At 34.4% G+C, this 17,432-nt stretch overlaps 1 protein-coding gene across 4 annotated transcripts in view; it reads left to right on the plus strand.

Moving 5' to 3' along the window:
• Positions 1–17,432, plus strand: part of LOC126717857 (uncharacterized) — a 176,363-nt gene that overhangs the window by 86,361 nt on the left and 72,570 nt on the right. For all 4 annotated transcript variants that reach the window (XM_050419790.1, XM_050419787.1, XM_050419789.1 and 1 more), the window contains exon 14: positions 8,624–8,712. In XM_050419790.1, the coding sequence (XP_050275747.1) occupies positions 8,624–8,712 (89 nt within the window). The remainder of the gene's footprint in view (positions 1–8,623; positions 8,713–17,432) is intronic.

Below are 17,432 nucleotides of genomic sequence, written 5' to 3' on the forward strand. Positions count from 1 at the left end.
TTTAATGTAATAAAAGTTGAAGAAGATAATTCAACATTAGAGAATGGTGTTTTCCACGGTTTTTTAATTATTTTTATTTTTTGTTGTTTAGAGGGAGAGGGTTTATTTTCTAGTGCAATGTCTAAGTCTCATCTTGCAAGGTGCAAGTGCAAGTGCATAGTCAAGGTTTGAGAGCAAACACATTATAAAAAAATTGATAGGTAGGACACTATTCAAGTTATCCTTCTCTAAACCTCACTTAAATTGGACCAACATTGGAATGACCCCTTCTAGAATAAGTTGAGGAAAATATTTAAGAGGGGAAAGGTACTCCACATTGGCGTAATCAGGAAGAAGTTTCTGTAAGAGAATACTTAAAGACCAAAACTATTTGAAGCTTTGTTTGAAACCAAAACTGTTGAGTCCACATGACGAGGTTGGCAAAACATGATCAAATGTAATCAATTTTTAAGAGTCTTAATGAGTATTTTGTGTGTTTGAAGTCCATTTCAAATTCGAGACATGACCAAGATTGTAGAAGTTCACAAGTTTATGGAATCTTGATATATGCTCGATCAAGAATCACTAATCTCAATCTATTGAGATTTGTGCGGAATAGATTCCAAGTATATTTCAATGAGCCCTCATGAAGCTAGGGTATCATGGTTTTCAATCCAAGGTAAAAAAATAATAATAATAAAAGCAATTCAAGGGCTCGCTTTTCAAGACTTTTGGAGAGCCGTGTGGTGTAAACAAACTATAGGAGATTTCCAAGTTTCCTCAAAGCATCAACTGAGGATCATTGTTCATGGTTACAAGGATTTGGTGATCAAGGTGAAGTTGCTAAATCCGGTTAATATAGAGTTATTGGAGTGAATCTTCAAGTGGGCACTTGAAGTTGTGAGCGGGTGTTCACATTTAATAGAGTTCGCTTGTATTAGATTCTGTGGATTTGAAGCTGTGTATAGTCACGTTAGTAAGTACAGTGGAGATAGCAACATGGAATGGGGTAGGGGTGTCCACCCACCCGTTGGACCCAACCCATCCGCCGAAACTGACTAGAACTGACCCACCTACAATCAACCCAAGAGCTCCAGTGGTCGGCAACAGGTTCCAAACCCCAAAAACCGACTCTAATGGTTCTCTCCTCTAAAACCCGCATCAACCGACCCAACCATGAAACTTAGCAAAATCCAACAATCCAAACTTAATCTGGCAAGTTTTTGGTCAAAACTTCAGATCCTATGAGATTTATGCCAAATTTGGGGAGATCTCAGCCAGATCTGGTAGTAATCTCACTGGATCTAGCGAGATCTCACCAGATCCGGCGATATCTCCGTCAAATCTAGCAAGATTTCGCCTGAACTTCACTATTTTGGCCTGCTTTCTCCACCGTTGACAGTTTCAATCGAATCGACTACTATCTGACACGAATCTGACTGCTCCGATCTAACTCCCTCGCGAATCAACGGTGGGTCTAAACTTCCTCCACTTGATTTGGTTGGGTTGGGTTAGTCATGGGTTAGGCACAAACCCAACCCAGACCGATCCATGGACACTCCTAGAATAGGGTTATTCTATTTGTAAAAACTTCAATTCTACACAGTGGATCTATTTTGCAACTAGGGTTGGAGATTTAAGCACTTGCAATGGTTTTTACTTTAGGCTAGTATACCACTACTCCTATCCTGCATCAAATTCAAATCCTAATCTATATTGGAAAAAGATTAGGAGTAGTCTATATAAATACTTTTACATAATTTGTAAAAGTTAACATAGGCATTGAGTTTAATTAAATCTTTCTAGCTTTGTTAAAGTATTTGGTTGTAATTGCCTGTTCCTTCGAAGTTGTGATTGCTTAGGAAATCTTAGTGTGGTTTCCTAGGGTTTCCCTTTTTCTCCTTCAATACACTAATTTAAAATTAGTCAATCACCTCAAGTACTACCACTTAACACAAAGGGTGATGTGTGTTGTCAACCTATTTGGCCGAATTTCAAGAAGTTTATTAGAAAGTTTTCTTTCTTTGTTCTTTTTAGTTTTTCTAGAAAAAGATGTAACTATCCAACTCATTTGACCTCCTGATTAGACCTTTTGTACTAAATCTTTCCAATTTTTTCGTTCTCTCAATGGTTTGGTCTCTAAAACATTGTCAACTTAAATAGTATTATGTATATATATTTATCTATAATCTATAATAGATACAATATGATTGAAAGATTTGACTTTTTGTTGACCTTTTTATATTATGCCACTTAAGCTTTGAAAGCCTCACGATTTTACATGTCATCTAATTTTTGTTATTTTTTTTTTTGGTGCAGCTTGTGTCTAGTGGCAGTTGCTCTAAGAGTGGACACGTGTCCGCAATTCAACGTATCCAATGGCAATTGCCACTAGACACAAGCCATTCCATTTTTTTTTTAATGCTTAATTACTTATTGTCTTTTTTTTTCCCCCTTTTACTGAATAATTCTTATTTTTAGCCGATATTCCCGATACTTTTTCTTCCTCTCTTATTCGACTCTCAAATCTCATTGTCTTTGTTCAAAGCCAAAAGCCCTCCTCGCATGTCACTTTCCATCCAACTTCTCTAATATAATCTCTCCTCTTTTTCTCAAACTTGTTCTATTGGAAGAAGTATGGGCTATCTCTCCTATCTCGGTCTCTTCTCTTCTTATTCTTTGTGTTTTCTCTACTTTGCATTGCTTCTTTTTCTTGGTTTTCCCTGTGTGCTCCTCCGTCTTCTATTTCTTCATTTCTTCTCTAGCTTTGACTTGTTCTCTCTCTCTCTCTCTCTCTCTCTCTCTCTCTCTCTCTCTCTCTCTCTCTCTCTCTCTCTCTCTCTCTCTCTCTCTCTCTCTCTCTCTCTGTGTGATTGCTTCTCTCTATTTCTTTGTTTTTTCAATTTTGGTTGCACTGGCTCTACAACATTAGACATTCTGATATAGAGTCCCAGGAATTTGAGGGATATGGAGATTAAGGAATTTCTTATACATCCGATTGTGCATGAATGGGCTCCAACAAAAATTCCTCAGATAGCTAAAAAATATAAATGATAGTTAGTAAAAAAATATATAAATGATGCAAACATACAACAAATTTCACCACCTAAATGTCACCGGTCATAAAAAAAAAAAATAAAAAAAAATGATATTTGTTTATATTATTTATTATGATATTGCCATTTACCAATCACAATTATTATCATATCAATTTACAAAATGTTATGTTATAAAATTTGTAGAATCTTTAGCATTTTACAAAACAATTAGTTTAGTGTACATATATAGTAGTAATTCTGAAATGGTACATCGCTATTAATTAGTACCAAAATATATTGTTCCCTTAGCCAAACTGAAATGGTCTCTAATATGAAATTGGCTTTTCACGATGTACACCATGTATTTGACAAAATGTCTCACTTATGCATTAGCTTAAGTCACTTCATGGTTTGTGACTCTTGTTTAGTTTCCACCGGTTATCTTCTTCTTCTTTTTTTGTTTGTTTTGTTTTGTTTTGTTTTTTTTTTTTTGGGTTTTTGGTTCCATGTGCATTTAGGCATACTAGACCATCAATAATTAATTGGTATTTTTAGTACATTAGAACTTTCATCATAACAACCCAAATTGCAACATTAGAATATTAGTCTTTTTACAATGGAATGTTTTATGAATTATGTTTTTGTATTAATATACATTTTCAAAGATAAATAAAAAAATGGAGAAAATTATAAATTTGATAACATTTCAACATTAAGGGATAAGACCATTACTAAGTTAGAGATAGAGGGGGAAATTTCTTTGGAAAATATTATTACTATTTTTTAAAAATATCTTTAAGTAGTTTTTCCATGCTATGCATGGGTTAGCAACTAGTAATATATAGTAGCAAAAGACATTTGTCTATTGGTTAACCTTTTAATATTTTGCCACATAAGCTTTAATAGTCCCACAATTTTACACCATTTTTTATTAATTTATTTATAATGTCAAAATGAGAGTTTTAAACCGACTATTACTCAACAAATTGAAGAGTTTTAAACCAACTGCTATTTAGCAACATGGAGAGTTTTAAACCAAACCATTATTATGTCAAAAAGAGAGTTTTAAACTGACTACTACTTAGTAAACTGAAGAGTTTTAAAACTAATACCACTCAACAACATAGAGAGTCTTAAACCAAACTGAAGACGTTTGACTATTAGTTGACCTTCTAACATTTTGACACATAAGTTTTGGTAGTCCTACAATTTTACACATCATTTTTTTTATTAATTTATTTATTATGTCAAAAGAAGAGTTTTAAACCAACTGCTAATTAATAAATTGAAGAGTTTTAAACCAACTACTACTTAGCAACATGGAAAAATTTAAACCAAACCGACCTATTACTATATATATACAGCACCACTCAAAAACCCTCTATTCAATTTACCCTCTCTCTGCCATTTCTGCTCTTTTGTTTTTACAAACTCTTTGTCCTCAATCCTCAAGGTATCTTTTAATATTCTGTATTTGTGTATCTTTTTTCATATTTTTACTTCTATTGCCCGTGTGCTTTTGTAATATTTTATTAAGAACCAAACTTCTAGACACCATGTTTGATTCTAGAGTTTTTATAGATGGAGTAAATGCTAAAAGAAAGCTAGAGGTAATGGATGCCACCAAAATATCTTGATTTTTTTATTCTCTTGTTTGACATCTTAGTTTTGTTGGATGAATACTTTGTGCCATAGAATATTATTTTTGTATCACTCTATTTGATTTTTTCCCCCCTAAAAGAGCCTCAGTGGAACTTGAACAAAATTTCTCTCCAAACTAGTTTGGAGTTTGGAGAGAAACCTTCAAACTCCTCATATATCTTTATATTAAATGTAAATTTTGAAAATTTAACCGTTTGGAGAGAAACCTTCAAACTCCTCATATATCTTATTATATCCTTCATGCTTGTAAATTTCAAGAAGATCAAAGATCAATTGCTTTGTTATTAGACAAATGTTAAAATTTCAAGTTTTTGTAATCTAAAATTGTGTATAAAAAATAAGTTTATTGATCGAACTGTAAATAACATTTAATTTGAACAAAATTTGATATGTGTGTTAAGAAAATAAAGAGCATAAAATTTAACAATTAGATTTTCAAAATTTGCACCCAAAATTTTCAACCGTTGGAGAGAAACTTTGTTTGTAGAACTTAGAAAATTTTCTTTCTCATCAAGTTATTGTATTTGTTGTTCCATGTTTTATAAAAGTTTAAATATGGTAGAAACATAAGTATTGTGTCTTTATTTCATCCTATAAAAAAGACACCATATGGTTATTTTTTCAATATATATATCTTTGTTTCAGTATTATAAATATTGAATAGTGAAGATATTTAACAACCATTAACTATCTGGTGCATCGCACTGGTTAGCAACTAGTTTGTTCTTAAAATTTGATCCAAATTTCATTTTTGTACCACACTTGTAAATAGTTGCTATGTCATCCCTGAAAATTTATTAGGTACAAAGTATGTCCCATATATTAACCGTTAATTTTAACTTCTTATTATTGTAGGAAGGCTTTATTTAGAAAAGTGCCTAGCAGAGTCTGAACTTCAAAGAGCAGGGGAATGCTTTTGTCTAGCAGGATGCTATGAACTGGCAGCTGATGTGTATGCTAAAGGCAACTTTTTCTCAGAATGTTTGAAAGTTTGCACCAAGGGAAAATTATTCAAAATGGGTTTCAAATACATTCAGTATTGGAAAAATAATGCAACTAAGGATTTTGGTGTGGCTAGAAGAGGAAAAAAAATAGACAAGATTGAACATGAGTTTCTAGAGAGTGCTGCTCGTCATCATCATAAGCTTAAAGATAGCAGATCCATGATGCAGTTTGTCAAAGCTTTTCAATCCATGGATTTGATGCGCAGATTTTTGATATCTTTGGATTGCCTTGGTGAGCTTCTATTGTTGGAAGAAGAATCAGGAAACTTCTTAGAGGCTGCCAACATTGCAAAGCTGAGAGGGGAGATTCTACATGAAGCTGATCTTCTAGGGAAGGCAGGGAATGTCAAAGAAGCGTCCATGCTATTGCTTTTCTATGTGCTGTACAATTCACTTTGGACACCTGGAAGCAAGGGCTGGCCACTAAAGCAGTTTGCACAGAAGCAGGAGCTTTTGGCAAAAGCCAAGTCATTTGCTAAGAATGACTCAAACTTTTATTCTTTTGTTTGTACAGAGGCTGACATTTTATCAAATGAGCAGAGTAACTTGTCCATAACAAAAAAGTATTTGAATGCTTCTCAGAGACATAATAGTGTTGGAGGTGAAATAATTTCTGCTCGAAAAATTCTAGATGCTCATCATCAGTCAAACTCTGCAAAGTATGTGTGGCAGGATTATTTTGTTTTTGATCTGACAAAGTATTCGGAACAGGTGATCTCTAGAAATCAGATTTCTGTAGAAACACTGTTTTACTTTTGGAATTTTTGGAAAGACAAGATTCTGAACATTTTCAAGTATCTCAGATGTCTTGACACTCAAGATGTTAATGAATATAGAAGTTATGGAGATTTCTGTTTGAATTACTTGGGGGTGCGGAGGCAGTTTCAAAATCGTAATGCAATCTATGTATTGCTCAACTCTGATGCGAATTGGGTCAGAGAGGACAGTAGATTCATTCATTGAAATGGAAATTTGGTTTATATTGATGTGAGACATTTTGTTGCAACTGCCCAAAATTACTGGTGTTCAGAATTACTTTGTACTGGTATGAAGGTTTTGGACAATCTTGAAGCCCTTTACAATTTCTCATTGAAGAATTCCCTCTCCCTTTTCTGCCAAAGCAGATCTCTTACGTATATCTATGAGGTTGCAAAGTTTCTCTTGGAATCCAAATATCTGAATCGTAGTCACTACAACAATAAGACATTGCAGAGATTTGTTGAACTTTGTAATAATTCTTTTTTTGGCTATATATTTCCCCTAGATTGGCGAAAATCATTGGCGGGGAACATGTTTTCTCTGAGAGAATCTGAGGTTTCAAGGAATTTACTAGAACAGGTCATAATTGAAAACATCAGCTTGAAGGGTAAGTTGACATACGGGCAAATTGGAAGAGTTGTAGTGATAACTCTTGGATTGGGTAAGATAAACAATGGTTTATATGAGGAGATTTTGAAAAGGTTTGATGGGACTTATGGAAATCCACCATGGAAGACATTCATTCAGGTTCTCCGTGGGAATATGGGACCAGAATTTCCTCAAGGTACTTTAACTGACAATAACTGTGAATTTCCAAGAGAATTGTGCGTTCTGCAGAAGCTACAAGAAGCTTTGATGGATACTTACAATGCAAATTGGAGAGAAGTCGACTATATTTCACCCAGTTGTTTCTTGTATCTTATGGAGCGCCTCCTAATCTTGGCATCTCACTTCAAGGGATACTTTATCACTTCGAAGTCTTCTTTTGCTGAATGGTTTATCTATCAAGCTGCAGATACCAACCCAAATTCCACTTTAGTGGCTCAAATGAGACCATCCCATGTTATCTTTGAGTTTATTGTCAAAGTTGTTCAGCGGCTTCTTTATGATAAGAATGATACAATGGATTGGATTAGAAGGTCTGATATAAATGTGAAGGACTACTATCCACTGCTGGTATTGAGATTGGTTTCTATAATATGTTTAGTTCATCTGAATTCTGGGGAATTTTTGGAATTTCTTTTTGCATTGCTTGGTAGGAGCTATATTACTGAGCAACTTCCAAGAGAATTTTATGATGTCCTTCAGAGAAGACGGAAACATATAAATGTGAATGCGCTAGCTGAAGCATTTAAAAAGATTCACAATCCTCTTGTAATTGTGAGTTTGGGAGGAAATTGTTCAAGGTTTCTATGTCCAGATGCCATTTTTGTGGACATGACGGTAAAACAGTGCAGGGAGGACATGTTAAAAGTCTTATTTCCGGAGACAGTGAAACCATCACAAGGTCCAACTGAGACATTTGAAGTGGGAGCAACTAACTCTGGCAATGAAGTTCTTTCTTCAGGGGACTTGAACAACATAAATGGAAGCAGGCTGCAAGTGAATTACTTTGGGGAAATATTTGAAGCTTTGAAGTCGTTGGAACATGGTAAAGATCCAAGGAGCTTTTTGTTAAATGTCCAAATGATGAAGGTAATGCAAAATTTTCATAAAATATTTGACTTCAGCAAAAAGCCTTCGCAAATGGGTATCATATTGTATTTTTTATCTTTTCCTATGTAAGCTAATGCCAAATTTTCATATAATATTTGACTTCAGCGAAAAGCATACACAAATGAGCATCATACTAAATTTTAATTCTGTTCCTATGTACATAGCAGGTGAACGTGGAGAAAAGTATTCACCTTGTTAGTGCTGTTATGCTATCAACAATGTTGATGAAAACCTATTGGAGGAAGTAGACAGCATGGTTGATGAACTGAAGCAACTTTCTGCTGCACTGGATGTGAGGTCAGTATGTACATTGACTGTGATATGCCTAGCCTTCTTTTGCTCTGTCCAAAAGGGGTCCTTCTTTTACCGTGTTTTATAACTCGTGTACGTGGTAACAAAGGAATATCAAAACCTTCCCTTTTTTACTGACTTTTTTCTTCCCTCTCTTTTGCATCATGTTCTCAGTGAACCGGAACTTGGAAACAATATGTCAACAATTCAAGAACTTTGCAAGAGATTGCTGTCAAGAAGGCCAAATCTGGAACCCATCTTAAGTAAGCAATTCTTGCAACTGGGCACAAACCTTGTGGTTCAGACTTCTGGCAGTATATCATATGAGCAGCAGTGTGATGTAAAGGACAATGATAGTAAAGCTAAGTAAAATAGCAGTGCAGATGTTGCATGTAAAAACAGCCAGGAAACAGAAAATAAGGTGAAGGGTAACAAGTCCAGGAAAAATAAGGGGTAAAAATGGAGGCAGTAAGAGATAAATAGATGTACATGAGTTGAAAGTTATTATGTATTGAACATTTCAAAAATTGTCTTCTCTATCCTCTTGAAAGAGATGAACAAACTAATCAAAAAAAAAAAAGAGATGAACAATCTAGCATTTCAGAAAAGATCTTTGGATCTCATTATTTAGCACTTATTGTAGTATAACGCAGTGCTATAGAAGTTGCAATTCAAGGGCAATGTGATTATCAAAGGAGGTTGTCTTGTCCCATCTTTTTGCTACAGATAAACTTTGGCACCTAAGGTTGTTTGAAGTTCACACCCAGTGGAAAAAAAAGAAAATAAAGTTTAGGAATCAATAATTAGGGTTGCACCTATCAAAATAAATAAATAGTTAGGGTTGCATGTTGTTGTCAATATTTAGGGTTCTTTGAAGTCAATACCAAGCCATTGGAAGAGAATTCCTAAAATAATAATAGTATTAAAGAAAAATGTATCAATATTGAATTTGGGAGCTTTAAACTGATAAACTTTGGCACCTAAGGTTGTTTGAAGTTCACACCCAGTGGAAAAAAAGAAAATAAAGTTTAGGAATCAATAATTAGGGTTGCATCTTTCTCAAAAAAAAAAAAAAAAAAAAAATTAGGGTTGCATGTTGTTGTCAATATTTAGGGTTCTTTGAAGTCAATACCAAGCCATTGGAAGAGAATTCCTAAAATAATAATAGTATTGAAGAAAAATGTATCAATATTGAATTTTGGAGCTTTAAATACAATTCTCAAGTTAGATGAGAAAAAAAATGTAACTATATAGTGAAAAAATTTTAATTACCTCTTTTATCAAAATTCATTCTTTTAGCTTCAGAAGTGAAATTGCACGGGATATCTCAATAGGTTGGTCTCATGGAAAATCCCATGAGGTTTGGTTTGAGTCTTGGAATTAACATACGCACGGTTCTTGTGGACGAGATGGGTACACGCAGTGGCCTCGCCTTGAAGAAGTTCCTCCTAAAAAAAAGGCTTTAGAAGTGATATATAGTTCTCCATAGCAAGCATATACATATCCATATTTTCTTTCTTTCTTTTTAAAATAACTGCTACGAATGTTCAGAGAGTGCCAATTTAACCATATAATAAGAGGTTAGAAAATTCAAAGTGTCTCGTAGATGTAATTACGGACATCCTTGTATGAGCAAGTATTGTCTTGGATAATGAAAAATAAGAGTAGAAAAAGGAAACCCTTGCTAGAATTAAGAAACACTAGTATGTGTGATGTGTATATTACATAACAACTCCCTAATGTTATTAGAGGAGCACTAAAACTGCCTTAGTTTAGTGCTTTTAAAATTTCAAAGTGCTGTTAAGTTTGCTACCCAAGTGCTAGAAGTCACTATGCAAAATTATGTTGCTCAACCGATCAAGAAGCCCTGATTTTAACAAATCAAGCTGCATCTCAACAAATCAAATCTCAAGATTATTGAAATATAAAATTCAACCCAAAAGTTCATCAAGTGATTAGGGTTTTGTGTGATCAAGCCAAAGGTATATAAACAAACTCAAGTGTTTTTAAGTTTGTTGCCTAGGTGCTAGAAGTCATTGTGCAAAACTATGCATACTAGTCATCTCATGTATTGGATCTAAACCTTCAAGTGGAGTCTTGAAGTCATGTACTAGAGGTTCATGTTGAAACAACTATATATTAAAGAAGTCCGTGGATCGAAGAGCTAAGTTTGGTAGGTTTAGCTACGTTTATGAAGAATATGGTTATCCAGTTTGTAAACTTCTATTTGATAGTAGATTTGTTTACCTTGGGATTGATTAGGTCAAGTCCCTCTAGGGTTTTTACTTTGGAATTTATATTCCATTGGCTCTCCCTTAGTCATCATATGTGTGTTCTATTTATTTTCTGTTGTGCTTGATATTGATAATCTTTGCATTAATCAAAGACAATTCATCATTAATCTAATTAACAAATTCTCCATCTCATACTCTCACTCTTCTCTCTTGATACCCTCTCACTCATAGTTTGCATAACTAGCAGTGTATATGGGGTATATTGTTATGGACCTTATGGTTGTTGCTTGTTAAGTATTTTTGTGTTACATGTTATATTTTTTTAACAAGTATAATTGTGTATGGTTTATTTTCATTGTTTATTTTTTTTTATTTGTATATATTTGTGATATTTTAGTTTATTGTTAATCTATCATGATTTTTTTTTTTTTTTTTTTTTGTTGGTCTTGTATATATTTGTGTTACTTTTTTTTTTTTTTTTTTTAGAGATAATTAGAACATGTTGCTAACCCCGCAACTCGAACCCTTTCCTCACTAGATCCCTAAGCACTTTGTATATGAGGAGGTACCAATTCAACTACAAGGCATTTGGCTGTGTTACTTTTTTTTCGTTACATAGGTTATATATATATATTTTTTTGAAACTTACAATCATATTTTCATGATTATTAATTGTAAACTAATAATTAACAATGACATCTTGAAAAGTATACCGTCCAAAACAAACCAAACCACACCTTGTGCACCGTATCATACCACACATGTGATCGTAAAATTGAGGTGCGGTGCTATGTGGTAATGATTTTGGCCAAATCACACCGCAAACACCCCTATATATGTGTGTACTTGATTACTATTATTCTTTCTTGCACCCATGCATATGCATGAGTTATAAGCTAATGTCAACTTAGAGGGGGGAAAAAGGCTAGCTTATAATCTAATCCTAAATGCACACTTAAAATGCAATAATTAAAAATAATGAAAAATTACACTTTTCTACTTTAAACTATACCCCATTTTGCACTTATCTCATTAAACTACAAAAATGCATGATCAAACCCCCCTATACTAAAACTCATGTAACACTTATCATGGATCATATGCATCATCATAACAAATTTGTAACTCATTCCATTTAAAATATGACAGATTTTACAATTACAATATTTTATAGTTTCTCAAGTGCACTTCACAAAACACACGTTTGAAAAGCAATATCAAGCTGTCAAGGTTCTATTTCATTTTATTTTTTTTTCTAAGAAAACAAGAGTAGTATGTGTTCAAATATGAAAGTCTACTATTTTGCTTTTATTTTTTATTTTTTATTTTTTATTTATGTATTGTGTAACTTGTGTTGCTTTAATTAGTGATTCTTTTTTTTTTTTTTTTGGCGTTCTTAATCTTGACTTCTTTATCTCTCTCTCACACTTTTATATGTTTATGAGATGGGTTCAAGTTATACTTGGAACCCATTTGGATAGGCATTATTACAGAGGAAAATGCGCGTTAAGGATCTAAATGCAAAAAAGGTAAATGTTTGGCAGAGCGATTTTAGCTGGATTGCATTTACAAATCTAACCAAATCAGCAGTTTTAAAAGGCAAAATTTCAGAGCTTTTTCAATTCGCGTGATTCAATAATGATTGTCGACTGCACTTTTTTTCATCAAAAAATCTATTTTGCCCCCTAAATACTAGTATATATTCCAGCTCTACCAATTTCCCATGTATCTCCTCTGGCTTTGGTCTCTTGCTCCTCTGCTTCAATTTTTGATTTCTTTGTTACTGGGTCTACTTGGTAAACTTATTCTTCATTCTTTTCCTTGAATCTTTCCTATTGATTTGGTTTCTACATGTTGGTTTAACAAGTTATTTCAACATAATTTTTTTTATTTTTTTGTTAATACTAGAGATCTGAGTTTGGTTTTTAGTTCTTGGTTTAGTAAATTAAATTTAGTTTTGGGATTTGCTTTGAGAGTTGGTGGCAATGGGTTTTATTTCCTAGAAAAAAAAATAGAATAAGTTGAAAAAAAATGTTATTGTTTAAAGGTTAGTGATATAAATTCAATTTGTTTCTTAGATCAAAGTAACTCTCAATACTTTTGAAAAGGTTTGGGAGAACATTATAACAACTTTTGAAAAGAAAATAGGAAAAAGAATATCCTAGGGTGAAGTATAAGCATAAGTGGGATGCATTGAAGAAAGATTAGGTGTTTTGGAATAAGTTGAAGGGAAGTGAAATTGGATTGAGATGGTATGCAGGCCAAGGAAGAATGGCTGCAACTAATGAGTGGTTGGTGATAGGCCAAAAACGAATTGACCCCTTGTGATAAATTAACCAATTAATTTAGCCAAGTGAATTAATTAAGTTAATTAATATACAAACGCATGGTAGCACAAACAAATCACCAATAAACTAAGTATGAAATGAAAAATAAATAACACGGTGATTTGTTTACGAATGGGGAAAACCTAACGGCAAAAACCCTACCGGGTGATTTCAAGTCACCACTCCTGAAATTCCACTATTATCACAATAAGCGATTACAAGTAAAGGAATCTCAGTACCTTATACCAACCTACAGTTGAACCCTAACCCCAATTCCCAATTAGACTTGTTTCGTAGTGATAATTTCTCCTTTCAATGCACAGCTCCCAAGTACGTGATTAATCAATTGCGCGAATCCCAGTACGCGACTTCAATCACTAACTAGAGAAGGTTGTTGGCTGCAAAGTTCTTCAGTTCATCCCAACGATGAAGATCAAGAAGATGCTTGATCACAAAACTCTACGGTGCACAAACACAACAACTTCTTCAAGAATGATGAACTAGGGCAAATTCTGTCTCCAGTCACAATTTGTTTGAACAAACTTTGCTCAATACTTATGCAACTTGTGAACACTTTCACGGCCCTTAAAATAATCCTTTTATATGTCTAGGGTTCGGAGAAAAGAAGGCCTAAAGACACATTCACGAATTCCAAGAAAACATATCAGAATTTCTGTTTATTTCTTAAACCTCGATAGATAGGAGGTGTAGAGCACACGGGCTGAAACAACTTTCTTAAGCTTGATAGATGCAGTTGTCGAGCCAACTGTCGAGTTTTAATGAATTTGCACTTCTCAACTTGTTTCTTGGATAGACTTGATGACTTCAACATTTGATGTTAAAACCTTGTTTCTTGAACTATTAAAAATACCTAGATCTACCCAATTACAAGTAAAATGCGTTTTGTCAAAAGATTAGCCAATTACATAAAATAGTGACATATATTCCTAACAAGTGAATCACATATGTCCACAGTGGGAGAGGAAGCTAATGGTACTTTTCATATAACCCATTGTACATATGTTGTATTAGTAGATAAACTATGCTAATGTAAGTTATTAACAAAAATATTCAAACTTGTAGCGTAGGAGGTACCTGAGGCTACAAAATTTCAAGAAAAGGGTTTGGAGAATGTTGAATTATTAGACATTATGTTTAAGGACATTGCAGCTACTAGAAATTTAGTGTAACACCCCAACCTTTATAAAATAAAATAAATAAATAAAAAGGGTTTTGGCAATATAATTTTAAGTGAGGGTAGTTTTGTAAATCTATTCCCAAGATATTTGTATTGAGTGGTCCAAAACATATATCCACATGTTATATCCCTCTCACCCTCCCAGCCCTTCTTCTCTCTCGCTTTTCTACTGGTAGGCCGAACCATCTCCTCTTTCTCTTTGATTTTTACACTTCACTTCATTACCAAATTGGACACTTAGCTTCAAACAATGAAAATAAGGGGTTTTTCATCTCTCATTACTCACACAAACCCGTGGCCTTTCATTATTCTTTTTGTGGTAGAAGCTTTTGGGTTAAAGATTTTGGTAAGAAACCTCTTCACAGTTCTACTCCTACTCCTAAGATTAATTCTTGTAATTAGTTCATTTGTTTTTGGCTATGCTAAGTTACCTTGGTATTTCTTAATCTATTTATATAACAATCCTTTTGATTGCATGTTTAATGATTGTTCTCATTTTCCTTGATACATGTTTTGCACTTTAGTAGCCTTTTGATTGCTGGATGCCACATATGGACTTTGTTATTCTGTTGATTATAAATCAAGATTTTTATGACCATATGTGAAGGGGTGATACCCCATGTACGAAATGATTGGAGGGTTATATGGAGTTCATGGATTGCTTGCGAATTCACGTGCTTTCTTCAAAATGTGTTTTACTTAGTTAATTTTAATAATAGTTTCGTTTAATCATTTAGTGCTCAAAAGGGAAACTCATGAGATATGCTACCTCTATTTTGAATTGATGTGTTTTATGTTATGTTTATATGTGCACATTGCTTGCAGTAGAGAATTAAAATGCTTTGGTTTTGTGTTGTGGCACTATGAGTTTGTATGCTTGTTTCATTCCTATTTGGGAATGGGTACTTGTCTTAGGTTGGGCAAGCTAGGCTTTAGTGCCCTTGATTTGATTTAGGGGATCCTTTTCAATTTTCGAGACAAATGTGATGGTAAACTTTGCGATAGGCCTTGTTACTAATAGGTTTGATCCTTATGTTTCTAGGTTTCGAGATTCTTGTTGATGGACCTAATGACTAGATTGGTTAATTTTGTGATGCCAAGTTGAGGTAGAATCAGTTGGCTTTCCGAGGTAAGTAGCTTTTTAATGGGATTTTTGGAAAATAACTATGTTTCATAAACTTTGTTTTTGGGTCAAACACATTTTGAAAAATTATTTGTGGAACTATGCTTTCTTAAAAGGTATTGTGTTGCGACCTTACTATATATGATTATATATAAAAGTGCATCATATTTGGTAATGCATATGGGGAAATGCATGAATTGTTGACTTGGAAAATATAAGCATATTTGATTTAATCTTTGATAACGAATTTATGGATTTTATGGTATAATGGAAAATTTAAAGGTGCTTATCTTGTCTTTTATTATTTGGGAATTAATAGAAAATTTTGATGACAAAGAATGAATTTGGAAACTTACAAACTTGGTGGAACTTTTGGTTATTTAAGGTTTTTTTGAAACCACCTAGATATAAACTATGTATTTGAAAGGAAATGTAACCTGTGAACTTTATGTTGTTTTAACTCTATGAAAGTTCAAAAACGTGTATAAACACCCTTGAACGTTTAGACCCCCAAAAACAAAATAACCAATTCAAATTTTATGACAAACAACTAGTGTGCGGAAAATGAACATAAGCTATAAACAGAATTGGAAATCAATCTAAGCCAATTATAAATCACATCCACAGCAGAAAATAAAAGCCAAAGATAAAGGGAAGAGAGATGCAAACACAAGGACAACACACGATGTGTTATCGAAGAGGAAACCGAAGCTCTCGGCGTAAAACCTCTCCGCCGCCCTCCAAGCGGTCAATAATCCACTAGAAAATGTAGTTGGGATACATGAACAGCAATAGACCCTCCAAGCCTAATCTACCCGATGTACCTAAGCCCTCCAAGCTTCTTGCTCCAACGAGGTTGCGCCGAACCTTTTTCTTTTCTAGCTTACCGGATTCCGCTACTAGACCATAGCATCCGCCATCCTTGGCATCTTCCAATGCTTCCCAAAACTCCAAAAACACTCAACACTCTAAATGGGTGTGGGTAGTGTTTGGATAGAAATCTCCTCTCAATAGGTATGACAATGAGAGAGGGAATGAGAAGAGACTACAAAGATTTCTCTCTAAGAATGAGTAGCTCTCTCTAATTGGGTGGGTGTTTTGAAGAAACCTCTCTTAGGGTTTTTCTTTCTGAATAGCTACACATATCTTGTGGGAATGAGGGGTATTTATACTGGTGTGAGAATGGAATGCGAAGAGTCAGTTTTTCCAAAAACAGGGCTGGCTGGCGACTTGACCTCGCGACTTGACTGAGTCGCGAGTTTAAGTCGCGAGCTAACTTAATGGCCAGTCTGGATTTTTGTCGTGTAGTGCTCCAGGTGGCGTGACTGTTCAACTCCCCTGCATGCTCTGCACATGAGCAACTTTTGACGGCTTGCAAGCCGCGAGCCACCCGCAAGTCCTAGCCGCAAGTCTCTGCTTCACTGCACTGTCTTGAGCATTTCTTCACACTCTCTCACACACTACCCTTACATGATTCCCACCTAAATACAAGGTTTCTAAGTGCTATATTACAAGCAAATTTGTCATGGAATAAAGCCAACACATGGTTGATTAAATTCAACCTTACACTCTATGTCATGTGTGATTTCCCGGTGATCACTCAATTTGGTTTCCATAGTCTTTGTGACAACAAGATCAGATCTAGGTCAGTGCCTCTTCACTTTGGATGACATGTTCATCCCTGTTGCCCATAAGGGGGAAGAGGTTCCTTGATTGTGTGCGGGTGAGGCTACTGCCCATGGGGCCAAAAGACCACATGCAAAAAAAGTCCTACTTGACACATTCTGCCTGTTGCATATTGGGGGGGGGGGGGGGGAGAGACAAAACCTTGAGGGTATGGGTGAGGTTGCTGCCCATGGGGCCAAGAGACTGCATACCAAAGAGGAAAATATCATGCCAATTGTGAATGGGTGGACCCCTGACCGGTCTATGTGGTAGTGTGTTATCCTTATGATAAATTACCTTGTGTTAGATTTTATGGCTTTGGAATTATATTGTTAATGCTCACATATTATAGTATATAGTTTCATGATATTATTTTGAGGACTTTGAGAATATTGTGGATATTTAGCTATTGAAATATTTTATGAAACTACTTAGA

The sequence above is a fragment of the Quercus robur genome, chromosome 3 (assembly GCF_932294415.1).
Source record: "Quercus robur chromosome 3, dhQueRobu3.1, whole genome shotgun sequence".
Taxonomy (NCBI): Eukaryota; Viridiplantae; Streptophyta; class Magnoliopsida; order Fagales; family Fagaceae; genus Quercus; species Quercus robur.